Source organism: Emydura macquarii, unplaced genomic scaffold, assembly GCF_026122565.2.
Source record: "Emydura macquarii macquarii isolate MOO-44397 ecotype Brisbane River unplaced genomic scaffold, CSIRO-AGI_Emac_v2 contig_1947, whole genome shotgun sequence".
NCBI lineage: Eukaryota > Metazoa > Chordata > Testudines > Chelidae > Emydura > Emydura macquarii.
This window is the reverse complement of record NW_027132084.1, coordinates 732,699-755,792: the sequence shown is the minus strand read 5'-3', so window position 1 is coordinate 755,792 and position 23,094 is coordinate 732,699. Positions and strand designations below refer to the sequence as shown.

Below are 23,094 nucleotides of genomic sequence, written 5' to 3'. Positions count from 1 at the left end.
GTATAAAGGATGTAAGCCTTAAAGAAGTATAAATAAATAAACTAACTGTCTTGCTACTGTAGCATTAATAATAATTAGTATGTATATCACACTTTTCATTCATAGAGCTCAGAATGGTGATTAAGTAGTATTGTCACCATTTTATAGATGGGGAAACTAAAGCACCAAGAGGGGGCCCAAGGTCATACAGTGAGCTAGTGGCAGAGCTGGAAATAGAAATCCTGTCCTTGTGCCCCATCCACTGGACAACACAGCCTGTAAGGATTTAAGAAAGATAGAGGACAAGCTGTCAATGTCCACATGAAGAAAAAAGACTAAAATGGTGGAATGAACAGTTAATACCAAAACAGTCTTAAACTTGGACCGTTTTTGGAGGATACTTACTTTTAGGGTAATGAATGTATTGCTGGTAAAAATGAAAACATGGTGGGGATATCATCACCTTAAAGAGTTCTGAGAAGTAATCAGCTTCCTCAGCAGCAGAAAATTGTCAAGATTGTGACTTCTATGTTGATTTTTTGATCTGGACAGTTGGCCACTAAAGGCTAGTCTGAGAAACCACTTAAATAAACCCAGGTTTATTTTCCATTTAGGAAAAAAGTTTTAATCTGCTGCACCTCCTGACATTCTTTAAGGATACTGATTAGGATTGATATTCCTCTACAAAAATATTTTAATATATGTAATATTTCCATGTCCTCCTGTGGTTGTGTATGGCACCTAGTTTATTGTTGCTGCTACCAGAGTAAAAATAATCTCTAATAATAATCTGATGTGTATAATGTTACTTGTGCCCACATCTTTCTGTTTAATGTTTTCAAGTACGTACAAAGCTCTGATGCAATGGCACAGCTGTTCTGCTCAATGTTTGCGACCACAATAATGCCTCTTTTGTTGGTGCCTTGTGTTTTTTTTTGTTGTTGTTTTTTTTCCTTAGCCTCTGACAGTGACAGCACCATCCTTAACCATTGCAGAGAATATGGCTGACCTGATAGATGGATATTGCCGACTGGTGAATGGAGCCACGCAGTCTTTTATTATCAGGCCTCAGAAAGGTAAGAAGTTATTTCATTCTGGAGAAAACTTACTTTGTGATAGTCAGATTTGTAATATACTACTTGAAAATTAAACTGAAGACACCAGGCAGCAACAAAGTCTTACCCAAGGGGGAGCTGCTCTCTTCGTATCAGGAAATATGGGAGATTTCTATTTTTAAAAAAATCTGTTAGTAGATATCTTCATCTAAAAGGTCACTTGATGGATAAGTTAGATAGGTTTCCACCAGTCATTGCTTTACACTGTTTTAAAGGTAACTGCAAATCATAGAAAATAACTTGTAATTAAAAGCACATCTAATGAGGAACTATTTCCTGAAATCCAACTCCTGAGTTAACATCCAAATGAAAATCCACCTGGGTCAATTAGAATAGGTTTCTGGCTCACGATATGGTGAAAATAAAAATTCTCTCTCTTCCTTCCAGATACTCAGAAACAGCTCCATTTTCATTTATTTGTATTGTGGATATTTCTCACAAAATATAGTTAACGCAGAGCAAGTGTTCTGTAGTGTTTTGATACCAAATTGAACTGGTTGTCTTAATACAAAATGGGGGTGGGGGAGCTGTAAGCAGTCACATAGCTGCATTTGGGGGGAGCGTATCGCTATCTCAGAATGCCTTCCAGTTAAAATTTTAGTCATTTCTGTTTGACAGGAACTTGATTCTTTAAAAAAATAAAATAAAATAAATGTGAATTTATTATCAAATATCTAGGGAAAGTCTTTTAAGGATTAAATAAAGGAGACTTTTGCTCAATTTATTAATTTTTATCTGAGTAAATATACCAGACAGATTTACCAACATAATTGTCCCTGAAATCCAGTCTAAGAATGGGAACATTTTACTTTTATTTCCTTCTTTCTCAGTTGTAACAATATGAGGTACCTGTGGCATCATACACTGACACACACAGATGCTAAAAATACTTGCACTTGTTTGAATCCGTATTAGTCAATTCACCCATTTGAACCCTTCCTCCTGTCCAAACAGTTCTGTTATGTCAGCTGCTAGACAAGCTTGGATTCTGTCCGGATGAAAATTACATTTTAAGAAACGACACATTTTCCTGAGTTTTGTTACTGAGATGTGATTCTTGACCCTGCAGACTGAGTCCCCTATCTCTTTTTTTTTTGCAACTGTTTTTCTGTCTGTTGCTATTCAAATGAGGCAGGGTTGTTGAGACAAACTGGGTCCTTCAGTGGTCTTTGTAAAGGTATCCTGCTTGTGCATGGTTCTGAAAGCTCCATGCACTCTTCCTTTCTACTCCCTAAAGGAACAGCATTTAATTGTTCTGTCTTGAGGGATGTTACTATTAAGCATATTGGCATTGGGCAGTTTAAATATAATTTATTCATCATGTGCATTGATAATTTTATTCTTAAAGGTGAATGCTTCTGCTTTGTATGTTCTGACTTTGGGTTCAGTCAGTTTTCACACCAAGACAAGCAGCTGCTTGCTTTTAAATCCCTCAAGTTCCACTTCGTTCACAGAAAAGGTTCCCAGTCTCTCCGCTCCACAAAAGTATACATTCCACCCATATCAAGGTCCAATTTTTGCCATCCATGACTGATTCTCTTTTTTTCCTCTTCTTACATTCTTCCCAAGCTGAGTTCACAATTCTTTCCTCCCCTTGAACACCACAATTTCAAATTTCTTGCCACTCCCCAGCACAAAAAGTTTCCTTTCCAGACTACGCAACAGTTATTTCAGATGTCCACATGGCAACTTAAAATCAGTATGGCCAAAACTGAACTTTTAATTTTTCCCCTGCCAAGCCTTCACTTCACACCAATTTCCCTACGTCACCTCCATGCTCTCAGGCACGCAGACCCATAATCTGGGTGTCATCTTCAATACTACCCTCTTTCTAGAGCCACACATCCAGTCCATGTCCAAGTCTTGCCACTTCTGCCTACATACTATTTCAAAAGTTCAGCCTCTTCTGTCTCTCCACAATGCCAAGGCTCTTTTTCAGACTCCCACCATCTCATGACTAAGATACGATTCTGTCATGGAGGTCACAGATTCCATGACTTTCCGGGACTCCCAGGACTACTTCTGGGGTGCAGGGCTAGAGCAGTTGTCAGCCCCAGCGCAGCCAGAGCAGATGACCGGTGGCCAGCCCTGAGACCCCTGCACAGCTGACTGGCGGCCAGTCCTGGGGCTGCCAGAACAGCTGACCCACGGCCAGCCCCGGGGCCAACGGAGCAGCATCTGGGGTGGGGCAGCCCTGGTTGGACTGGAGCAGCATCCTATTATTTTTTTCACTATCTCCTTTCCTCTCCTGACTCTTCTATGTGTCATCCACATGTTACATCTTGTCTTATAGGTTGTAAGCTCCTTAGGGCAAGGATTACCATTTCCTATAGTGGTTGGCTTTTAGGTGCTACTGCAATATAAATGCTAAATAATAACAACTTGTAATGCAGGTGTAGCCATGTCTTTGCTGGAACGTTACATGTTCAACAGCACGTGGCATCACAACAGAATAGCTTAGAACAGGAAGTGCAGGAAAAAACTGCACTAATTGAAACTACAGGGAACACTTCAATAGGTAGAATATAGTTACTGGAATGAAATATGGTCAAGAAACGAGGGATAATACCTCTCTTGCAAGCATCCTTACAAATTAATAGACTCTTGCAAAAAGTTCAGTGGATCCTTAGTGACAGCTAGTGGCCAAGGCCTTAGTTCTACCTCTCAAATGAAACGCAATACCTCCAACAACATAACAGCTTTTCACACTCAGATACGGTGCTGGTTCAGTACCAGCTGAGTGGGGTAGTGTTATCTCCTAAAGTCACTACTAACACTTTGAGAGTTTCTTGGCTGTCTGTTCCATTGGGTTAAACTTGAGACTAACCCCAATGACATGATAGCACAAAATAGTCTAATTTAGATTTAACCCCAGTTTGGAAGCTGTAAAACTATATACTTTCTCAGGAAAAATGCTGCTTTTAGTCTTACTCTTAGTGGTTTTAAAGCACCAGAATGGTACAGACTTTATGCGATTTATTGGAGCTCTCTTTTTCTGTATAACTGCCAGCAAGCACCATGTAATACCTTAGCTGTTTCCTTCTGTGAAAGTAATATTTTTTCCAGACCATTTTTTTTCTTCCTCAAATTGCTGTAGCTTTAAAGACATACTCGGCTACAAAAGTTCTCTTTAGAAAGAGGGACAATGATTTGCATTGAACTATGTGATGTACTCTTACTGTACTTAGCTGAAACAAATGAATAATGAATTATTCAGATAAGGAATATTCTTAAAGTAGCATGTCTTATTATACTTCGCTTACTATGTGTAGGTTTGTTCTCGATACGCTAACATAAGAAAAATCCCTCAAATAGACTATATATTTGTTCAGCGTTTCTTCAAAAAAGCATGACTTCATTGATGCAAATTGACCTACACCATTTCCTAGTCATGTAAGATCAACTGGGGTTTTTTTAACATTTTTTCTTTGAGGTTTGTTTGTTTTTAATCTCATGGCAATATTCAGCCTCATCAAATATTAATTAAAACTTTCTGTAGTGAGAGCTCACCCCAACCCGGATCCAGCATTCCAAAGGCCACCTCCTGAAATGAGCTTTATTTATATAAGCTATGCCAGAAAAAAAATCTTTGCATTAGCCCTGTCTCCAAACTCAGTAGGTCTTTTCTCTCGTTTGAAGATTTTTTCCCCTTGTGGCTCATTATGTCAAAGCTCCTTACAAATAATCACTCTGGATCAGTGAAGAAGCCATGTCTTTGGGGTGTTAACAGTCTCGCTATGCACAAATTAACCAGATACTATACATTTCTATTTGTTGAGAGACCACAATTAGTAGTTTTGTTTAAAGCCTGAAAATTTAGAGTTCTGCTATTTGTTTGTCCTGTTATTTAATATTTTGCTAAATCACGTGAAATAGTCTAATCTAGTAATTTATTGAGGAAGAGTATAAAATAAATGACTTTGATAAAGACTTGAAGACACAAACTAAATTATAACCATCTTAATGATCTGCTACGCTAAATGATTACAGTAGTCCAGTGCTTTTCCTGAAATCTTAATCTTGTGACTGAATTTTTCATAGAATCATAGAAGATTAAGGTTGAAAGGGACCTCAGGTCATCTAATCCAACCCCCTGCTCAAAGCAGGGCCAATCCCAACTGAATCATCCCAGCCAGGGCTTCGTCAAGATTCCACCAACTCCCTAGGTAACCCATTCCAGTGCTTCACCACCCTCCTAGTGAAAACGTTTTTCCTAATATCCAACCTAGACCTCCCCCACTGCAACCTGAGACCATTGCTCCTTGTTCTGTCATCTGCCACCACTGAGAACAGCCTAACTCCATCCTCTTTGGAAAGCCCCTTCAGGTAGTTGAAGGCTGCTAGCAAATCCACCCTCCCTCTTCTCTTCTGCAGACTAAATAAGACCAGTTCTCTCAGCCTTTCCTCATAAATCATGTGCTCCATAGAATCATAGAATATTAGAGTTGGAAGGGACCTCAGAGGTCATCTAGTCCAACCCCCTGCTCAAAGCAGGACTAACCTCAGCTATATCATCCAGCCCCCTAATCATTTTTGTTGACCTCCACTAGACTCTCTCCAGTTTGTCCACATCCTTCTTGTAGTGGGGGGCCCAAAACTGGACACTACTCCAAATGTGGCCTCACCAGTGCAGAATAGAGTGGAATAATTAATTCCCTCGATCTGCTGGCAATGCTCCTACTAATGCAGCTAAATATGCCGTTAGCCTTCTTGGCAACAAGGGCACACTGTTGACTCATATCCAGCTTTTTGTCCACTGTAATCCCCAGGTCCTTTTCTGAAGAACTTTTGCCTAGCCAGTCGGTCCCCAGTCTGTAGCAGTGAATGGGATTCTTTTGTCCTAAGTGCAGGACTGCACTTTCCTTTACTGAACCTCATCAGATTTCTTTGGCCCAATCTTCCAATTTGTTGAGGTCACTCTGTATCTTATCCCTACCCATCCAGCGTATCAACCACTCCCCCCAGTTTAGTGTCATCTGTAAACTTGCTGAGGGTGCAATCCACCCCATCCTCCAGATCATTAATGAAGACATTGAACAAAACTGGTCCAGGACTGACCCTTGGGCACTCTTCCTGATACTACCAACTAGACACTGAGCCTTTGATTACTACCTGTTGATCCCAATGATCTAACCAGCTTGCTATCCATCTTATAGTCCATTCATCCAACCCATGCTTCTTTAACTTGCTGGCAAGAATACTGTGGGAGACCATCTCAAGCTTTGTCAAAGTATATCACGTCCACTGCTTTCCCCACATTCACAGAGCCAGTCATCTCATCATGTAAGGCAATCAGGTTGGTCAAGCATGACTTGTCCTTGGTGAATCCATGCTGACTGTTCCCGATCACCTTCCTCTCCTCCAAGTTCTCCAAAATGGATTCCTTGAGGACCTGCTCTGTGATTTCTCTAGGGACTGAGGTGAGTCTGACTGGTCCGTAGTTCCCCAGATCCTTCTCCTTCCCTTTTTTTAAAGATGGGCACTATATATTGCCTTTTTCTGATCGTCCAGGTTCTCCCCCAATCGCCATGAGTTTTCAAAGATAATGACCAATGTCTCTGCAATCACATCAGCCAACTCCCTCAGCACCCTCGGCTGTATTGGCATCCGGTCCCATGGACTTGTGCATGTCCAGCTTTTCTAAATTTTTCTAATTTTTGAGCAGCTATATCAGTTTTGTAATTTTGTATTGATGAACAAACTGCTCGAAGACTCTTTCTGAAATGTTATGGAGAAATACATGAATAGATGAAGTATGTAGCTGGTTATGCCTTTATACCAAAAACCAATCTTTATATTCAAATATTATTTTCTCTTTTGTCCTTTCTGAAGAGATCATAAGCAAACCAAAATCAATCTTAATTCCTTCAAATCAAAATTAAATAAGCTGGAAAGCTGTCCAAATAATTCTGTGTTCATTATTCAGTCATATGAAATGTTTAATTTTCAAATACTAATTGAATTTTTCCATCCTACTGTCAGAATAGCAAAAGATCTTCTAATTCATCTGTTGTATCACACTAATACTTTTGTCAAGCATCTTATTAGAGCATTTGTTTGCTTTGAAAATTATTTCATTTCCGATGCAAACAAGTTTAAATTGTAGTAAATCCAAATATATCAGAGTCCTTTTAATATGTCTTTGCTACGTACAGCTGGCTTTTAAACTGAATATTGGAGGAGGATAGTGGAATATATTTGTTTTTAGCTCTTGAAATGAAAAAATGAACTTCTCTGTAATGGGGTAGTTTCAGTGACATGTTTCAAATCTCAGAGCTGTACAAGCGGCATTTGGTCTTATGACTTTACAGTTGTTATAGGTATGCTTTTGTCTCATCTTATAAAGGCCAGTGTACCAGCCTGTCTGGGCTTTCCTGACATGATCAATTCATATTTAAAGGGTTTGGGGGGGGGGTATCAGTTCACACTAGAAATGCAATTTTAACAGCATTGTAATGCAGTTCAATCTTCAGCCTTAATTTTCTATACTGAAAACAGTTATGCTACTACTGTTGCTTGACAACGTATACATTTGGGAGCATATCATTCAAGCGTCTCCTCTTTTTTTCCCTATTTATGTCTCTCCTGTTGCTGGTGATCCTCCAGGAGCAAAGGGCTAAATGTTATCTGTGCAGCCAGACAGTGCTAATTTGTGCATAAATCAGGAGGTACAGCGTGCTCCTTCCTTTTCCCTAGGGCTAAGCATACAGTCACCATTGTCCTTCCAGCCCCAGCCAACCCAGAGAGGATAAGGGAACAAATTGTGTTCAGTGCATGTTTCTCTGGTACTAATGAAGGTTCTTAAAACTATGATACATTTTATTACCATTATTCTTTAGAGTTTGGAAACGGAAACCTTGTTTTAAAAAAAAGGGAGGGGCGGGGGGGGAATTTAGGTTGAAAGAAGAGTCCAACTCTGACTGATCTTATGAGGCCTATTGAAGCAAAGCTTCCATCCTACACACTTTAGCAAGTGTAGGAGGGGCAAGTGGGCAGAGAGTTATGCTTTGGGTAGGATGTGAGTTTAGAGAGTGGAGTGAAAAAGATGGGCATAGGCAGGTTTTTATCCACAATGAAAATTTTAAGTGCTTTTACAGATTTAAAGATCTAGAAAATGTTATGAATTAGGTGAACCTGACTAAGAATGTGTAGCTTTCCCTGTCTCTCACCATCACGCCCACGACAATTCCGGGCCCCAGGGCAGAACAATCCAGAACAATCCCTTTTATCTTGCCAAGCCCGTAGGCGATTGTCCCCTTTCCCTCACCCCGTCAGTGGACCTGCTCACCATCATTCTCTTGAACTTTTTTCCACGCCATCTTCAATCCCTCACATGTTTTATCATGCTCTTCCAAAGTCCTGTTGTTCCTTTACACACCGCCTTCTCCTGCCTTCCCCAGATCCCACCCCCGCTCCAAGACCAACACAGCTTCCATGGCATCCAGTTCCCTAGCCCCAATCTCTGGCCCCCTCAGCCCACTGACCCCACACCATGGCCTCTCCCAAACTCCTGCCCCTACACATTTCCTACCAATTTCTACTTTATTTTATGCAATTGCAGATATATTTCTCTTTATAAAAATTAAAAATAATGTAAGATTTTCCTGTGAAAGCGGCTCTGTACTGTTGTAGCCAACACCATACCTATAGGTACCATAATTGTGTGCATGGCCAAGGAGACTCAAAATATTGCATCCTGCCATTTTAGAGCCCATGTATCTTATGCATGGTGTTTCTCCATCCCCATCTTAATGTACCTAGAGGCAAAACTGGAGCTTTCTTTCATCTGGTCAGAGCTTATACTTGCTTCAGCAAGGGAAAAACAAACAGTCCTGAACTTACAAAGTCTCTTATACACAGTAGATAGTTCTTCAGTTTTCCATTTCCTCCTTGCTTCCTGAACTTGTGGTACTTCCTCTTCCTTTTCCCCTCAGGGCCACTTCCTCAGAATTCAGATGCCTACTTTTTAAAGTCTTGTTTTAACAACCACTAGTTGTCTCCTTCACGGCCTACTTTAGTGTGAATTATCACAAAAAATTTTTGTCTCTTTGTAATTTCCCTTCTAACCGCCTACAAATATATGATGTGTAAAAGGCACTTCTCATTATGGCCAGCAAAACAAATTTGAGTTTGTCTAGGCCCAAGCAATTTGGTGATATTATTAACTAAAAAAATCAGAATTCTTTTCAGGAAGATCAGTTTCTTTTTGGAAAGGTTTGGGGAGAGTTTGAAAGTTGGGCTTATATTGGGAAGTTAATTTAACTTTAGCTAGTGATCAGGTGCTGTCACTTTATTATACATTCCAAATAATAAATCATATTACAAAATTATATGTTAGCTAATGTAATGCTTAATATAGTGTCTCTTGTGTATTGATTTGGATGGTTCAGGTTAATTTTGAATAGCTTCATCTGTCCTTGTGGATTAGGTGTATCTAATAAAATGTTCATTAATAGAGGAAGGAATTACTGTCATTTTCTGCAATGATTTGACTGATGCTTTATTCTGTTATGAATAATGAAAAAAGGCTAAAGGTCTGAGGAAAAAACTGTATACCATATGGATGTGTTTCAACCAGAAGTTCTGTCATTTTAACAAAATGAAAATATTGTGTGATATGCTGCTGTAATAAGGATATATAATGATCTTTTGATTCAATAGGTGATTTCCCTGAGAGGCTATTATGATAAGACCGGATTTTATGCGGATATATCTATATATCGAGAGAGAGAGAGAGAGATCATGAATGACATGTAAATAAAATATTAACCTTGTTTTTTTCTCTTTATGCAGAAGGTGAAAGAGCTTTACCATCAATACCAAAGTAAGTTTTTCCTCTAATATGTCATTAAGAAACATCAGTAATCTGAGAGTTCTATAACGCTTTGATGAGATTCATGTAAATGACACCCCGGGTTTTTTAAGCATATATTTCATTTTTATTGTTGCTTTAGGCAAATACAAGAATAATGGGTAGTCATACGAGACCATGTAATTTAAATAACAGACAAGTGATGTAAAACATACGAATGATATTTAGGATAATATCTGAGGAAAAAGTGTTAACCACATGGATGAAACCTGACTAGAGAGGAAGGGCAATCTTTTGGTTTAAAGCACTGATTCAGGAGATCAGATATTCTAAGCATGTGAGTAGTTAATCTCTCTGTGCCTCAATTCTGCATCTGTGAAATAAAAGTAATGTTTCCATTCTCCAACCATTGGTCATCCTGTCTATTTAGATTGTAAGCTCTTTGGGACTGGGACTGTCTCTTCCTATGTGTACGGTACCCATTGCAATGAGGCTCAGTCTCAGGTGGGTCCTCTAGGTTCTACTGTAATACAAATAACTAGTAATATCAATAATATAAAAATGTACCTTAATTTTGTAGTCTGTTAAAATACCAAAAAAAAAAAACCCAAAAAGCCAAACTGGGTAGCTAAACACTGTTCCAGCCATGACCATGGAGCTGTAGAGAATGCCAGTCTGTGTCAGACAAATAGATGCTAATATCTTTGGCCAATACTAGGCAGCCATCCTTTGTCCAAGACATGGTGGGGCACTCTGTCACCAGTACCTAGAAATTCTTAACTAAGCCCTGGTCTACACTTACCTGGAGATTCAGTGGCAGTCGACGGGAGTTACGCAAACTACGCAGAGTAGCTTGCGTAACTCATGTCAACTGCTCTGCTTCCCTTCTGCGCGCTGTCTTCACAGCACTGTGCCGTTGGCACAGCACTACGCTACTTGAGGGGGTGGATTTACTCAGTTTACTTCCTGATCGATTGAGCGGGTCTACACTGACCACTCAATCAATCCAGAAAGATCTATCTGGTGGCGGCGACTTTGCCGCCGTCAGTATAGACATACCCTAAGTGGTGTTGAGACTCACTTTCTTTCCACTTCCACCCAATCCCAGAGAAGCGTTTAACATCTTCATAGTGGCCTATTCCCAATATCAGTTTGACCTAGGCATGCTTGTTTTGTCATTGGGGCTGCGTTTCATGACACACCAATTGTCACATGGAGGAAATTCTTCTGTAGCAACTTCAAGACCCACTTGACCTGTACTTACAAACCTACCCCATTTACTAGGTCATTCTCTCCCAGGTAAGCAGTTAGGATCACAGATATTTTTAGCCACACACCAAGTTCATGGTTGGCAGTGGGTGAAACCGTTAATTATGTGTCAAAACCAGAGTGGAAGGTCCACCCCAAAGCCTATCTGCAAGTTTCATCCTCAGGTTGGTTGCCCATCTTTGTATGTGAAGATACTTAACTACAGTTTGCACAAGAAAAGGAAAAACATTAAGAAAAACAAGTGAACAAAAGCCCCATTGCTGCCTTGCCAAACAAAACCCATGCTTCTTGAACCTTATTCTCAAGCCACTCTAACATACGAATTCTGTTGGTCACCTGTCTGCCTGCCGTAAACTTGAAAAGCTTATACACCAAAATCTACTGCTAGGACAGCTCCAGTTTAGAGTGAATTGAGTTATGTACAACCAGAGAGTCACTTTTTTTCAACATTAAACTGAAACTTGAAGGAACCATCCATCACCATGCAAGAGCAGGGACTCTGGTCCTGCCAGGGACACAGTAAGATAAGATATTAGGCACTGATCCAAAGTCCTTTGAACTCACCAGAAGGACGCATCGGCTTTGTATCAAGCCTGTAATGTCTTCACTGGAAAACCATCCACAACCTTAATTCCCATGATGTGATGTTGGACGCTGTGCTGGTCTGCTCATTCTGGAAAAATCAAATTGTCAGCATCCCAGCCCAATCAACCTATTGCGAGTTATCTCAGGCCAGGACACAGCACAGACCATTGCAAGCAGAACCAGATACCAGCTCTTGAATCTGGAAACTTCCAAAAAAGGATACCTAAAAATGCTTTTAGTAAACTATAACCATTCACCTAGGGAGCCTGTTAGAATAAAATTAACTGTTTTTGTCCTTGCTTGTGTTCTAACACTACCTCTTGATAATTAAAAATCCTGTCAACTTTTCACTATATCTGCTCTTTGTTTACTCGTTTTGCATTTCACTCATCTTGGAGAGTGAAATTACTTTTAAGGCTATGTCTGTACCACATATCACTAGTGGTGGCATGTAGGGTGTGTGTAGCTACATGATGAAGTAAAAAGTGGATTGTGTCCACAGTGTGCAGCGTAGCTACACGTGTAAGTGAAAGGCTCTGGCAGGAGGAGGCAAAAGGGGAAAGGCTCTAGCAGCTTCCTGCTACTGGAGCCTTTCACTGTGGGGGAAGGCAGTAGGGGAAGTCTCCAGTATCATGGAAACAGCTGAAGGATGGATACTACACTGCTAAAAATAGCAGTGCAAACAGAGGAGGCACTGCTTGGGCAAGTAGAGAGCTGTGCAGGGTACTTATCTGGGTACATACCCACAGAGTTCAGGCATGTCTTTACTTGTGTAAGCAGAGGCTCACCATCTACACTGCTATTTATAACCTGTGCTAGGTGGGCACATAGTGCATGTACTCCATGTGTTGCTGAAAGGAGTGTGCAGTATAGACATACTTTGTCAATTTCAGTTTTTGATTCTCATGTATTTAACACAGTGTTGCAGGATTTGGGTTACAAACATCAGAAGAAAATACTTAAATCCCAATAAAAAATTATTTTCATAGGGATTCTGTTTTAAATCATGAAAACATTTTCTTATTGGATTTCATAAAACATTTTTCTTTAACAAAACTTAAAATCTAAATTACATGTCAATGCCTTCAGATGTATAAAGTGTATGGTTGTATATTTGATCCCTGGCACTAGGAGAAAATCAGTATTTCTCCAAAAGCAGGACTGACATTTCGAAGCAGACTGTAGTTTAGAAATACTATTATTTACAATTTTTTTTATTGGACCAATTTCTGTTGATGAGAGAGACAAGCATTAGAGTTTCTCTCACCAACAGAAGTTGGTCCAATAAAAGATATTATCCCACCCACCTTGTCTCTCTCATATCCTGGGACCAACACGGCTACAACAACACTGCATACATTATTTACAATGTAAGGCACCAGTTTCCGAAAGCAACCCTGTTCATAACAGCACATAAGCATATGCCTCAGTGCTTTCCTGTACCAGAGTTTCTATGAAGTAATACCTTCAGAAAAAATTGCTCTTGTCTGTACATTTCAGTTATAAGTTATTAAGCTAAACATATGGGAAAAACAAAGTGGTCTCTTTCCTACAATAGAAGAAGGTGTCTTCTTGCATGAAAACAAAGCACAAAGAAATTAATCCTCATGATCTATTCATGGTAAAGATTGTTTTTACTGGACCTCCACATGAGAGCAGGAGGACCACCTATGAGGAGTAGCTTGCATAATATTAAGCATGATGCAACAAGATTGCAGGAAAGGAAGGACAAGGGTAAAATCAATCAGACTGTGGTTATTCAGTGGGGCTAATGCATGAGATGCTAGAACAAAGGTATTTTTTACATAAAGTGGATACAGGGTATAAGTAAATTTTAAAATCCATTCGTTTTTTATTGAAAGTTTTTCAGCTACTATGACTTCTGTAATGAAATAACTTGTCTAGAAGTGCTTCTATTGGCAACAGTGAGTTAAAATGTAATTTTGCACATTCCATGCTGTTGTATTACAGGTACTATATATGCTATTAGTCTGACAGTAGCAGATGGTTCTTGGGAAAATATTCATAAGTTTTAGGCAAAAGCATGCTGCATCTGGAAAGGCTTTCCTTTGGCAGATCAGATTTCTGCTTCATAAATGAAGAGTGCATGATTCTTTGGTTCTCCATTGTAAAAAGAATATATAATAATTTACTGAAACTGCTAATTTGAATGACAACCCAATTCACTGTGCCAAAGGGGGACACAAAATATTGCAGAATAAACCCAGGTAATCTGTCACACTGCTTTCAGTAATATTTTGGCTTACAGTAGTTACCTAGCCTTTCTGTCTGTGTTGCAGAAAAGGACACTTAAGGGAGAAGTTACCAAAGAAGTCACTTGACTAGGTTTAAAATACTGTTTCCATTTTAAGTTTCCAATATTTAATTAAATAAGTGAACATACTGTTGAATTGGGTAAATAAACTGATGATGTTCAGAAATGTATTATTAAAATGTGTTTTGTAAAACTTGTTAAAAACAAACTTTTCTTGAATCATGCTTTTGTCATAATGAATTTCTGTGCTTGTTAAAATGGGCTTCTTAAAGCATTCACTTCACTCTTACTCTCCCTCAGGTGAACTTAAAATGGTACATTCCTCTTTTAATTTTCTCCCCCCTCAAAATTTGTCTCTATGGAAAATGGATTGGCTCTGCTAATTACAGTAGGTGCCCTGTTAGAATGAATTCACAGTCTATTCGACCGTGAAGAATGTACAGCATTCACCGATTTAAACCTCTATTTTACAGGCTGGCCAACAATGAGAAGCAAGGAGTAAGATCACACACAGTCTCTGTATCAGGTAAGGACCATTAAAAGTGTAAGTTTGTTTATAAAGCTAGCAAATATTTGGATGGATTTTTACACTTGTATATATAGCTCACTTATTGCATTGCTACTAATTTTCTTAAGACCTTAGCTTTGCTTCCTTCCTCGTGGAGTTTCTAAAGAAAAATAACTGTTTGAAGGTCCCACATACTATTGTTTATAAGACCAACCAGTTATAACTATATCCTTGTTTTAAAGTGTACTATGTAAAGTCAGAAAACTTCAAAGCAAAGCTAATTTTAAATACTAAACTTTGCAGTGGCTTGAAAATATGCTAGACTATAATGGCTTTTAATTAACTATGTTTATTTACAAATTACTTCCCATAATTGAGATATATAATAGCTGTAATGAAAGGTAAAATAGGCAATATAAAAACTCCATAGTCATCACTTTTTGTTTTCTGAAAGAATTGGAGATCATTACTAGTTTGCTTCTTGCTGCTATTTAGCACAAAGCACTATTTATATTTTAGATATTGAAAAGTCACTGAAGTTAGTCTAAGCTTTGCTGAGGATGGGGATGTGAGGTAATACATAAAAATGCATAGTGATTATTTTATAGTAGTGTGGAAATAATAGATTCCTAATTCCTTCAGCATGTAGCAGTTTCACTATTTGGATAGAGCTGCTATATTTCTGTAGAGCTTTTAAAGTTTATATTGGCTCTGTTTGGAAGGATGGACACTTTCTCAGATCAAAATGTGAAATTAGTTGTGAGTCCCTCCGCAGGGTATACTATCTTCTTGATGCTCAGGGATTTACATGTGGTTTTCCTAGTAAAGGTTATATACCTGTGTATAGAGAAGTCTTAAAACACAAGAGAATATGATTATTATGACACATTACTGTATATTTACGTTGCTTGGTCACAGGTCTTGGGTATCCATTTTGGGATCCAAATGGGGCTTACCCATGGACATTGAACTGCAGTTTTATATAGAGAGAGGCTATACCTTGCCATAATATTTTTCAACTTGTCACAAATTAATGGCACACACAGAAGAAGCTATATAGTTCATAGCTGTAGTTGATGTTCCGTCATGCTACATGGAAAGGGGAAGAAAGCGTAATGGCATTTGATTAGTGTCTCTCTGATTAAAGCTTTTTCGAGACTTTGGCCTTTTTAAATAATATTATATTACCTCTGTTTCTGCCTGATATTACTGCTTCAGGGTGAAATTCACCTCTCTCTGCTTAAAGCCCAAGTAGACAGACTTTGTGCAAGGAAATAAGCATGGGAAAGGAGATGGAATTCATACACATACCAAACTACCAAGCTGTGACACAGTCTCACCAGAGCTACTATTCCAGCAGCAGCTGTCCCTTCAGTACCCTCTAAGCAGGGTTTGATGTCACTAGCTCCATATAAGTCTGGAGCCCCTTCCCCACCACCTAAACAACTCCCTTTAGCTCCTGTGCAATGTGAGACCACCCCTATGTGACTGCTCCACCGAAAGTCCCTCAACACAGCCCCATCACAAAGTAAAGTGTGGTAGGTCATTGGCATTTCTGGGTATTTCACCTGCAATTCTTAATATATTTTTATAAAAATGATGGAAAAACCTAACAATTAGTGTACCTATCTCATGAGCTCCAATTGTTGTAACCTTTGTACTCATATGCCTCTCTGTCCCCAGTTACATTATATCTGAATTAGTGTAAATGTCTCTGGGCAGGAACTTGCCTTTGCTCTGTTCTGTGATGCACCATGCACACTTATGGCACTGTATAAATATGATGTTGTAGTAATGTGATAAAATATTTTGGTATGATTATGTTATGGTCATCTTACCCCCTGAGATGGGGGCTTAGGTTAGGATATAGATATGAGTGGGAGGCAGACAATAGCAGCACTCTGGGAGCAATTATAGAGCATTGCATGCATGCGTGCGCTCACACACAAAAGTGGTTTGTGGACCAGTTGTTGGGAATCACTTCTCTAAGTGATTGGCCTATAAACTTTAAGAAACAGAGCTGGGCCTAACTAATACAAAACAATTTAAACCAGCAAATCTCTTCCTTCCCCTCCCCCACTAAGAAAAGCCAAACCAATTTTATATTTTTATTTTAGTGTTTCAGGCCCTCCCATATTGAAACATTGGTGCCTGGTACACGTTTTTAACATTGAGTTATAAACCACTGGAAACACTGACACTACACTGAGGGCTTGTCTTCAATTACCGCGGAGATTCGGCGGCAGTTGACCGGAGTTACGCAAGCTATGCAAAAAACTTGCATAACTCCTGTCGACTTCTCTGCTTCTCTTCTGCGCGCCGTCTTCACTGCACTGCGCCAACGGGAACAGCGTTCCTGTCGATGCAGCGCTACACTGCTTGAGGAGATGGTCTTAATATGTCGATTTCTGGATCAACTGAGCGGGTCTTCACTGACCTCTCAGTCGATCCAGAGAAGTTGATCTGATGGCAGCGAATTTGCCGCCGTCAGTGAAGGCATAGCCTGAGATGATTCATGCAAATCCTGTTTATTACTCATTTCGGGGTGAGTCCCTATAAGGTGACTTGAAAGACTATCAAATACTTTCTGACCTTTGTTTACCCAAAATAAAGTCATGTTACATGTACTCCATCAAGCTTGGCATAGATATCATTACAGTAAATTTATGCCATAGACACATGTTGTTAGCATGTAATTATGTGGTAGTTTGGACATATTTTTCGTCAGGAGATGCTCTCTTTCAGAATGTATCAATTTGCTTCAGATGAAGTAATGTTTTATGTTGACCTATACAAGTGGCATTCCTGTTGACATATGTGTTTGATATATGGTACTGAACAATGAAAGCAACAGATGTGCTTCACGCTTAGTTAATACCAGAGTTGCAGATCAGCAGAGTCTGATAACTGACAGCATCCAATGCAAAACCATCTGTGGACGATGCCGTAGTGTGCTGCAGAATAAGAGCTTTTCTCTGATGACATTTTAATGTTTACATCCAGAGCTTTCAAATAAGACAGGCCTTTATAGCTATCTAATAGCTGTATCCTCCTCCATGCACTTAATAGCTTGGAAGCATAAATTCAGAACTCTGCTGCTTGTTTTCATTGACACTGTTATTCTTTGTTTAGTATTTCCCCAATATTAGGACCACAGCTGCAAAATTTGAGCAGGAAATAAAGTTCTACCAAAGTCTGCCAGCCAGCCATATTTGCAGTTTTAACACTCTTAGCTGAGAAGGACAGTTTCAAAATGATCTCTCTGCCAAGCTAATGAGGTGCTAGTTATGGCTGCAAATGAGACACTGCCATTCTTTGTTTGGGGATGCATACAAGTTCAAATGCATATCTGAAGCCATTGGCTATACAAAGTAAAACTGTTTCTGCAAGATTTATAGCCTTTCCCATGAAATATATGGCATTTCCTAAAGTATTTTTGGCCCAGTAAAAGCAAAACCACCCTTTCCATGGTATTTTGGCATTCCAAGGTGTTCAGAGGCATAGAGTCCATGAAAATGAAAAACAACAAGGTGGAAAGTTACTTGATGTTTTTCCAGCCTTAAGCAACAAGGTCCCTTTCATACTAAGGTGAATGGGCAGGTTGGTTCCAGAAAGCTCTCACCCATAGTTGGTCCGATAGATGGGTGCATGGCTGTGAGTCAAAATATATGAATTCTGTTCCTGGTTCTGTAACTGACCAGCTGTGTGGCCTTGTGCACATCACTTCATCTTTATGTGTTTCTGTTTCTCCTCTGTCTTGCCTGTTTAGATTAAATTTTTAGACATCAGGTACTGCCTCTCACTGTGTATTTGTACAGCATCTAACACAAATGGGCCCCAGTCTCAGTTGTGGCCTCTAGGCACCACTGTAATACAAATACTGAATAGTAAATCTTTTTCTATCACAACTCACTAAATTTGTCTTTAAATAGCCATATTGTACTTAATGTTCAACTGAATTTCAAATTAGTTGTGACTGTGTTTTTGTTTTGGTTTTAGTTATTATGGAGCCACAGAAGAGACTCTGCATCATAATCCCAATTTCCACCCCCTTACTCTTAATTTACGTAAAAATAAAACATCCTTTCCCCATAACGTTACTTATACCTACTATCCTGCAGGAAAGGAACCCATTTGGGAATTTGTTTCATGTTGTGTTGCTGGCAAACAGATACTGTATGTTTGGTATCCAGATAAATAAATACATCTAATTTAAAAACAAAGTGAGTTCACTAAAATCTTGTTGACTGTACTGAAGACTGTTCTGCTTGGAATCATCATTAGCAAATGGTCTAGTCTAGTCTACAGGAATTTGTCTTGGCCAGCAATTTGTTTCAGAATACTAAATATTAGCATTAGAAAGTAAACTTCAAAGTGACATATACTACTTCTATACATAATCATTTATCCAGTCAATAATATATTATCGAAACCCTTTCCAGATATTAAATTAATGCATCTTCAGTTTGTTATGCTCTTTTAAAATATATTCCTTCTAAATCTGTGTACCTTACTCACCCTTTGTATAAGTATGACTAAGGATTAATTATCACGCTTTTATATCCTTTTGGCCGGCCTCTGGCCAGTTTTTGTGCCTTGTTAATGCTAGAAAATCCATAGGCAGGGATTCGCCTATTCCTAGCCATCCAAATCTCATATAGGAACTATTCCACAGGCACAGTGTGAATGGAGGTAGAGATCGTGGTATCCCAGGATTGGTGCTTTGGAGCATGGTCCATGCATTTTAGTGTAGACACTCCTTGATGAAGAATGGCCACTCAGATCTATATTGCATACACTATTTCTGGGTAGAATAATGTGTGTTCAGGGAAGAAATGTTGCATGGAGCTGTAACTGGCTTGCAGATGGACATATAAGAGGAAATTCACCCCTTTGCAGACTGTGAGTAAAAGCTCTGTATATCATTGAAGATCTCACTTAAGCACTCAAAATAGGACTCTGCGGTAACATTTAATTGGTGAGCAGCTGGCCCTATGCTGTTGGGGCTGAACTTCTTCCGTAATGAAATACTGCTTTTGCAGCGTTCATAGATTCCACGGCCAGAAGGGACCGTTGTGATCATTATTCTAGTCTGACCTCCTGTATAAGACAGGCGATAGAATTTCCCAAAATAATTCCTAGAGTCTCTTTTAGTATTAATATGTGCCCATTTAGAGGGGGAACTTGAAGTGTGGCTGAATCCAGGCCTTTGTTTAAACAAGAATGAAGTGCAAAACGCAAGCAGATTAAACCGTGTCAGTATAAAGTAGTTCAATTTGTGAAATCATAGGGCATTCCTCTTTAATGGAGAGGTGAGCAACTGAATCACATTTCTGCTTACATTCAGTGGTTTATTCAGATATCATGACTTTTTTTAATTAAAAAACAAAATGTAGCCTTAAATTAATAGTTGATGTAGCTTATAATTAATACTATATTAACCTTTAATTATCCAGAAGGAAAATAGAAAAGTTTGATTACTGTAGAACTGTAAAACATTATTAAAATTAGATGCAGCGATTTAGGAACAGATCTGCTACAGTGACATCTTTTAAGTGGATGGGCAGGATTTGCTTTCTTTGAGAAATATACTGTAGTCTATGGAAAGGTGCACAACACCTGGCTGTAGTAACCCCCGTGATAATTTACTAGTTTTTGTAGTTACTAGCAAAGTCACATTTAAATTTATAGGTTGATAATTTTAGTCCCTGAACTCTAGATAACTGATTATATATTGCTTCACTGCAGTTCTGTCCTAGCGTGCTAATTATTAAGTCAACAGAGTTATGATAATTCACACCAGCTGGGGATCTGCCCCAAAGATTTCAGCAGCATTATTTAGGACTTTGAATTTCCTTTCTACATCTTAATGAAAGAGGGAATTTAGGAAGAAAATTCACTCTGAGGGGGTTGAATTATTTTATTTTATTTTATTTTATTTATTTCATTAGATTTAGATGATATAATTTGTATTAAAGAAACCAACGATGGATATTTTCAGTTGCTTACCATAGGTCAAAATGAAGAAAATCAAATGCTGATATTTTAATACACTGTTGATACACAGTAACTAGCCACGAGCACAGTTAATTTCAGTATTATAGCACCTAAAATAAAAAGCTGCTTTTAATAATGAGGCAGATATGACCAGATATGCATAAGTGGGTGGGGGAGGATATCAGGGCTAATTACAATCAATGCTAAGAGTTCAGGATGAAGGACAAACAAGATTTTATTTAAATTTAACTTCTGCTGGCAAAGCACAGTGCGTTCTCTGTTTTGTGACCTCTGTGTCCAAAATGAAAGTCTGCCCTGTGCTCAAGTCTGAAAGAGTTTCTTGTGTAAAATTTACATTCCCACAGAATTGTTAAAATGTAATTGGGGAAAAAGGTGGATTTTGCCCACAACTTAAAAAGCTTGACTTTCTGACACATACATTTCATCAGGTTACTTCAAAATGAATGTGCTGTTTGATGATAAAATTATTTCAGTGCAGAATTGCTTCTGTGCACTTGTAACTATGTTGGTAAAACAATTTGTATTAGTTTTTATAGTTTCAGATTTACCTGAAAATACCTTCCTTACTAACCTAGTGAAACATTCCTGGGATTAAGAAAAGAGCCCATAGTATTCTATTAGTATAAATTATATACACATCAATACACTGAAGTTGTTAAATAATCATAGGAATATAAGTGCATAATAGTTCTTTAGCCCTCCTGTGTGATACAGTGGCTGAACACAGGACTGGAAGACAGGAAATCCTGAGTCTAATACATGTTCTGTTGCTGGCTCCCTCTCTGGCCTTCAACAAGTCATTGGACTCTGTGCTTGTGGTTGATACCTACTTACCTTACTGGGGTGTTGTCACAATTAATTAGTGATGTAATGTATTATAAGCATTGTTTACTGTTAAGTAATAATATCTGGACTTCCTATCACACAGTCGCACAAACAGCATTACAGCCTACTAAACTGTCCCTTAATAGATATTGAGATCATTATGATCATCTAATCTGACTTATTGTATATCATATGCCATTAATTTTCACCCAGTAGTTCCTGCATTAAGCATATAACTTCTAGCTGAGCTACAGCATATCTTTTAGAAAGATATCCAGTCTAGATGTAAAGACTTTATTCCTGATTCTGAGAAAAACTTAAACACTGACATTCAAAGTTAAAGCTCCATCAAAACTCATTCTTCGGTGCATTCTGGCTTATAACACCAATGCCTTGAGCAGTGTGAAATGGATTAAAGATAAGGCATCAGCTATGAAAAGCAAATTTCCTTGGCTTTGTTGGTTTGTGTCATAGCCTTAATGTTATTTTTTTAAAAGCAGAGCCTGATTTACCACTGTGTTATTCCATTGGAGTTAACACTAGCGTAAAACTGGAGCCATGTGGTGACGAATCATGCTGTTTTCTTCTAGTCGGTCAAATTCTTCACATAAGTACACGGACACAACTCCTTTTGACTTGGCCAGGATGTACTTGTGTATATGAGCCTGATTGTTAGATTGTGTTGGGGGAGGTTCCAGTCCTTTTTCCTGTATTACCTGTCCTTTTATTTTCCTGCACTTTATGGTTGTATTTTTCTTCCAAATATCTGTCCAACTTGTGTGTGTGTGTGTGTGTGTGTGTATGCATGCACACTCTGTCGTGTATGTTTGTATTTATATACAAACACTTAGGCGTTACCACTGATTTACAAATATGGCATTCATGCAATGCATATATGTAAATATAAGTACCTTCAAATTCAGTATTTGCCCCAATATATTGCAGTTTGTAGTATTATGATTTGTTGTGGCATTAGGCTGCTCTGTTTACAAATTTGGATGAATTTGAGCATATATTTGATCTAGTTGGTATTACTGAAATCTAGTGGGATGATTCATATGATTGGAATGTTAAAATAAATGGTTATAACCCACTTAGGAAGGATCAAATGGGCAAAAGGGGAGGGAAAGTGGCACTCTGTCAAAAATGGCATTACCTGTTTCCAAGTCACTGACTACTCTGAAGAAAATGATTTTGAATGCTTATGAATCAATGTTCTAACAGAAAAAGTACAAGATGGGGTATTAGTTGATGTCTCCTACAGACCATTAAATCACACTAGGGAACAGTATGACCAGCTCCTTACACTCTTATCTATAATGTTTAGGAAAAAACTTGTGAGATTATGAGAGACTTCGGTTGGAGTGACATATGTTATAGATCTCATGCTGCGAGTACTAAAACATCCTCAGAATTACTTATTATAGATGACAGTTTCCTAACTCAGAAAGTATTGCATCCAGCACCGAGGGGAATCCTGTATTACACCTAGTCTTGAGAGAAGAAGAGGAATTGATCACAGAACTAAAAATTAATTGTAGCTTAGGTACTAGTGATCACGACTTGATTACATTTGTAACATGTAAAGAGAGTAAAGTCCATACCAGTAATATATATACTTGGTGCTTTAAAAGAACCAGTTTCACAAAGCCGAAACAATTATCAGCCAAATAAGCTGGGAAGAAGAGTTTAATCTGGAAAATGTGCA

General features: G+C 38.6%; 1 protein-coding gene across 6 annotated transcripts in view; it reads left to right on the top strand.

The window, feature by feature from the left end:
- Window positions 1-23,094, top strand: part of PTK2 (protein tyrosine kinase 2) — a 340,248-nt gene that overhangs the window by 226,067 nt on the left and 91,087 nt on the right. For all 6 annotated transcript variants that reach the window (XM_067558327.1, XM_067558324.1, XM_067558323.1 and 3 more), the window contains 3 exons: window positions 938-1,055; window positions 9,888-9,918; window positions 14,509-14,561. In XM_067558327.1, coding sequence (XP_067414428.1) covers window positions 938-1,055; window positions 9,888-9,918; window positions 14,509-14,561 — 202 coding nt within the window. The remainder of the gene's footprint in view (window positions 1-937; window positions 1,056-9,887; window positions 9,919-14,508; window positions 14,562-23,094) is intronic.